At 35.8% G+C, this 6,000-nt stretch overlaps 1 protein-coding gene across 2 annotated transcripts in view; it reads left to right on the top strand.

The window, feature by feature from the left end:
• Positions 1-2,183: 2,183 nt before the first annotated feature.
• The window catches only part of htr4 (5-hydroxytryptamine receptor 4), a 106,258-nt gene continuing 102,441 nt past the window's right edge, over positions 2,184-6,000 (top strand). For both annotated transcript variants that reach the window (XM_056770263.1, XM_056770264.1), the window contains exon 1: positions 2,184-2,388. In XM_056770263.1, the coding sequence (XP_056626241.1) occupies positions 2,313-2,388 (76 nt within the window). In that variant the 5' untranslated portion in view covers positions 2,184-2,312. The remainder of the gene's footprint in view (positions 2,389-6,000) is intronic.

Here is a 6,000-nt window from a genome sequence, read left to right as displayed (position 1 = left end):
ACAGGTGGGGAAGTAACATCTGTCCCCATTTCATCATTTCTCTGAAGAGTATGAAGCGTCTTACTGCACTCAATCAAAATGGAGACAGCGTGATGATTAAAAGCTTTCATACAGATGGATTTTACTTCAACATTTCTAAAATATTCAGCTAATAAAATTGTAAACATGTCATTTTCTCTTTAGCTCTTATCGCTCACGCGACAACATTTACTCCGGTAAATGACGGTTAAGCCAACGGTGGCACGCGTGCTTGTAAGATTGCTGATGCGTGATTTCATTAATTCAATAACAGTACAAGCAACTCAATGTATCCACCTGGTCATGTTTGCTTTGCTTGGGGCATGATAATGGTTCAAGTACAAACCTTGAAATATTAGCTGAATAGGTGGACACATTAATATGAAAGATGTATGACTAAAATTTGAATGTACAGTAGTTGTTCACTCACCCATTTACACATAGCTACAGGGAAGGGGATGACCTATTTTCCATAATAAAGAAAAATACCAGCATTTGCACATTTCGTTAGTAACGCAAGTGGGATTGTGCCAGGTTTTGAAGATGACTGTTTTCAATTTTAACATTCCCATGCAGATGGAGTGGGAGTGAGATTTCACAAGAACAATGAATAGGTGCCCAAGTCATTTGGATCTTTGCACAAAGGAGCATAGAGATCTCTGCTTCTTTGTATGTTAATGTGTTTGGGTTTGTCATGTCTGAAACCGTTCCAACTGTTATGCAAGACAATTGTTTAGATGGAGCATCTGAGGTAAAGGCAGTCTCATGGTTCCATTCAATCCTGGAAACCAAATGCAAATATAATAATCTTGAGGGCTGAGATGGCCACTGTTTTCCCTCTTTCTGTTTATTTTATAAACAAGTGCTATCCAGATTATACAAGACCAAGCTTGACAATTGATCTGTCTGGCCACTGCTGCTGGTCTGGATCTTTTGGAAACAATACAGCTTTTGCCGAAATAATGGACATTGGGACAAGAGACAAGGAAAACTTGTGCATCGAAAGAATATGCTGCTGTAATGAAGTCTGTAGAAAAATATCATTCATTCTGTCCACCACAAAGGAAATAATTCAGGGAAACTTCCAGTTCTCATTCTCCCTTGACTTTTTAGAGCATAGCCTATCACCAGGCACTGCGGACATTCAGGAGTCTTGGTGGTTGTCAAAACATGTATTTATTTATTTATTTTGCTTATCTTTTTATTTTGCAGAAGGTGGCCTTTCTCTGTTGAGACCAACAAGAAATTCTACAATGGTCTAAGATGGTTTATATCGGCTTGGTGCTATGAAGCATGAAGCAGTTGACCAGAATGATCTATTTGATGATGCTGATTTGAAAGTAAATTTTAACCAGTACACAAGCACAACACAACCTGCTGATCTCCAGGGATGGTTTCCTAACAGCATTTTTTTTTGAGTGATTTATAAAGCTTAGCTTTTTGTTGTTTGGCTATTTAATATTTTCATGGTTTATGTAAATGCGTTTTCTGATGCCAGAACAATTGACAGAGGTTGCAGATTGAGACATAAAGATTAAAATTGATAGATATACTCGAAGAAAAGAGGGCAAAGCCCTGTTGAATTGAGTAATAAAGAGTGAAACAGGAAAATGGCTGCCAGGGATTTATTGTGTCCAGTTTGTCTAATCATAATTCATAATTTCACAAACGTATTAATTTGTTATCTTGAAAGGGATGTTTGTATTACCTCTAGTTTATTCTGGTTGTCCAAAAGGATTTTTTTTCTTTTCCATTACGTTTGTTATAATCGTGTTTGTGTTTATATATTAGTAAATATAGCAGACTGTCATGCACCATATGCTTATTATTTTAAATCTAAATTATTACTGAAATTTATTTTCATTGACAAATTGGGGGTCGTTTGTACTGCATAGGCTATCCAGTAGCCTAATCTTAATAAATAAGTTAGGGCTCATAAGAGACATGTCTATGCGTACAGTGCGCGTAAAGGCACGCGCTCGCATACGTACACATGACAACTGAGCTGGACGGAAAAAGCACGCGAGTGTCTTGAAAAGGGCAAAAGACACACTGGAGGTGGAAGTGGTGTGAAAGAGGAGGGACTTGAGACTTCAGTTCGCGTCTCACTGTGCAAACTGCAGGGCGCTCGCTTCTGCCGGACTGACCACGGAACTGCCCAAGCGTGCGCGTCTACTCTGGGAGGACATAATCTTCGCTTTTAACTCCCGCACGTGCGTCCACCGCAAACACCGGCTGTTTGGTGAAACCGGTAAAGCCCAGAAGTTACCCGTTTATTTCCACGCGTCTCTTTCATGCGAGGATGTGAATTTGCAGACGACAATTTAGATCTGTGCAATGGTTTTGACCCTCGCGCTCCAAACAGAAATGGTGAGTTATTCATTTACCTTTATAATAGCGCTGAAAACTCATCGTATTGTTCTTGTCAATCTGTGACATGAAGTGGAATGACGTGCATGAATGTGTGTGAAATTATATATTAGACTACATGCTCTTGTCAGAATTCATATTGCACTTTTAAAAACGTACTTTTGACAATTTCTACGATTAAAAAAATAGAATGTTAAATTATGTTTTGTATTTATTATTATATCTCTGTCATTCATGTTTTAAACAACTTCAAAATATATTCATAATCAACACAACCATCAATCCAACCCAGTTAAGACCCAGTTTTATTATGATTTATATTAGCAAGCAATTATTTTCAACAAGTGGTTTGGAAGAAACATGATCTTTGTTAATGCTTCCCATGGCTTTGAAGATCATTTATTATTTATAAAAACAAATGTCATAATAGGCAAAGACATTCCTCACATTTGTCAAAGCATTATATAATCTACATAACCCGCACCATGTAGCTATCTCTTAGGACAGAGTAGATCTGTGTACTTTGCCCAAAGGTAGCACATTGACTGATTATAAATATTAAGATGCTGTAATGATTGAACAGGCACTTAGAACCCATTCTCTTGTGATTGTTCTGGCAGAAGGACACCTGAGCTCTGAAATATTGCATAGCACATTTTTTCATAGCACCAATTTTCAGTTTTTGATCTGTGTACATATGTATGACTATATGAAATTGGTACAGTTGTTGTGAAAAGTTTTTGACTTTTTTATTATTATATTTTATAAAAAATATTATGTGACACAATGTGAGCTTGTTTAAAAGACACCAGTATTGTCTTTAGTGAACACATTCATTATACATGCGTAATGTGTCTTAATGTTACCAGAAAATGTGTAAGGTGTAGGATAATCGGCTCTATTAAGAGCGTCAATTGAGTCAAGATGTTTCAATCAATGACACAATCAGGTGTGAGTTTGAGTGCCGTTCCCTATAAAACAAACACAGACTTTGGCTGTTGCTATTTCAGACTACCTCAGATGAGTTTATGAAGTCAATCATTTCCTGATACAGTATAATAAACTGTAAAAAAATTAAATCTATATCAATATTAATAAAGCTAGAAAATAGTTCCTGGAGCCAATTGCATGATGTTTTATGAGCTCGAAAAAAAGAGGTTCTCACAATTCACAGCTAAATGTCGTCTTTCTCTTGCAAATTTAGGAAATCGAATTTGAGTTTCAAAGAGCGTACATGGAATTAATAACTAAAAATATTGCATTTAACATTGATTTCCGTGTCAAACAGTTGCCTTTTGTATCTAATACTAGCTTTTTTTTGGTTTTCTAATATAAATATCTTTAATGTCTTTCAACAGAATAGCTAGTATAGCTATTGGTATGGACTGAAAGCTCTTTGTAGTTATTTTTTAGGACAATGGGTCATTACTGAATTGTAGAGAGACTATTTGGCTGCTATTCATGTTGTTTTTGTTTTTTATTATTCTTGTCTGCTAATGCTTTTTTGAAACCGGCAAGAGGTACCGAATTTCATTTTGCAAATTATATAACACAGATGCATTATACATATAGTAGTCAAAGTATTTATTCTTTCTCATTTGTTCAGTTAAGTCCTTGTTTTGTGTCATAAAATAAGGGAGAGGTCTTAAATACCAGACCTCTGTGCTCCTATACTGAGGAACATCAGAAGGATGAGTTAATCACCTATCCAGAGAGCTACTTGGTCAATTTGTGTTTATTCAATATTGAGTACAGCAGTCAATATTGTCGTGATGACCGTGGAATGAATGTGTTTTGATACTTAGCTTAGTAGGGGGCACTGGCCAGAGGATCGATAAGCTCTTTTTTACATTGCATTAGGGTCCTCAACTTCAATGCAAAGGTATGCTCAGTGTGTCTGATGCCAACATGCAGCTTTCTCTACATTTTGTGAAGCTCCGCAATCAATTTCCTCTTTTGTATAATTGCTTTCTATGGACCCGAGGTGTAAATCCATTGTTGAAATAGAATGTAGTTATAGGTGGAACTTGAGCTGTCCATTTTCAATGGATGCTATATTGGCCGATTTTGCCGTTAAGGATTAATGAGTTTGAGACACTGCAATTGACTGGGGTGATTTGTTTCAGTCCCTTGTGTTGCTTTGGAAGTCAAGTGGCTTATTGAGAAAACGTCATACGCACGAAAGAACTTGAAAAAACAACTTCTGTAAGTCATAATGTTAATACGGTCACCTCTGAAGCTTTAAGTCTTGAGGTGGCATCTCAGAAAGGTAAAAATCTCTCTCACGAACCTTTTCGGGATCGGTTCCACATTTAAATGATCTTGTTTCTACTCAAAAAAAAAAAAACGTAGCTATGTGAACTGTTGTGGGCTATATGAGACCAGTTTTCTTTTATTGCACTTATGCTTTTTGTTGTCCTTATGTTGTCCCAAATGCTTCCATTGATTCCCTCATCTGTAAGTCGCTTTGGATAAAAGCGTCTGCTAAATAACTAAATGTAAATGTATATCCTCAAAATTTTGGATAACCGCAGTAATAGAAAGTAATTTAGAAATCTCATTTTTTTTAAATGAGGCACAGATAGGGTTCCCTCAATGTGTACCAGGGCTTTTTTTCTGTCTCACTTGTCCCCAGAGACAAACTGTGTTATGAATGCTGTGTGCAGTGTTACCCTGCCTGTTCTGTTTTCACCTCGGATGAACCTTTTAGATTTTATCATGCTTATCATTTGGTATTGTACTGACATCATAAGACAACAAGAGGATTCATAACATGGTAAGAATGAAATGCTGTGTAATCCAATTTCACTGAAATCGTCGTATTGAATTAAATGTGGAAATTTATGTAAGAATGGTTTCACTAACAAATGACCATATGACCATCTTCATAACTACTTAAAAAATCACAAGTGGATATTTTTGGGATGCATGGCAAATTTACATTATTTCTGCCCAAAGGGGTTGCTACTGCTTAAAATAAAACAGAAATTAGCCAATTTAGTGCATGTTGTGTCATGTGGTCAATATATATTTTATATAAAAAGAAGATATATGTTTAATAAAATAAAATGTAAACAAAAAGCAATAATGGTCACTAGAAGCCTAAAGGTTTAGTTCACCAAAACACCAAAACACAGCTCTTCTGTCAACATCTGACTGATCTGTTCTAACTCTATTTCTCTTCTCTACTCTATAAATAAAAAATAAAAATAAATAATGAATGAATGAATGGTTCTGTATACTGTGTTGGGTTATATGAGACCAGTCCTCTTTTTTTTTATTGCACTTATGCTTTTGTTGTACTTATTCTGTCCCAATTGCTTCTATTGCCTACCCCACCTGTAAGTCGCTTTGGATAAAAGCGTCTGCTAAATGACTAAATGTAAATGTAAATGCAAAAAATTAGAATTATTTACTCATTTGGTAACCTTCATGTCATTTGATAACCTGTATGAATTTGCTGGACACAAAAGAAGATATTTTGAAGAATGTTGGGAGTCAAACAACATTGGATCCTATTGACTTCCGTTGTTTGGACATTTCTCAAAATATCTTAATTTGTGTTTAACAGAAGAAAGATTAATTTGCAGGTTTGTATGAAAATTATGATGG

This window comes from Triplophysa dalaica, chromosome 16 (assembly GCF_015846415.1).
Source record: "Triplophysa dalaica isolate WHDGS20190420 chromosome 16, ASM1584641v1, whole genome shotgun sequence".
Taxonomy (NCBI): Eukaryota; Metazoa; Chordata; class Actinopteri; order Cypriniformes; family Nemacheilidae; genus Triplophysa; species Triplophysa dalaica.
The sequence above is the reverse complement of the archived record's forward strand: the minus strand, read 5'-3'. Positions and strand labels throughout refer to the sequence as shown.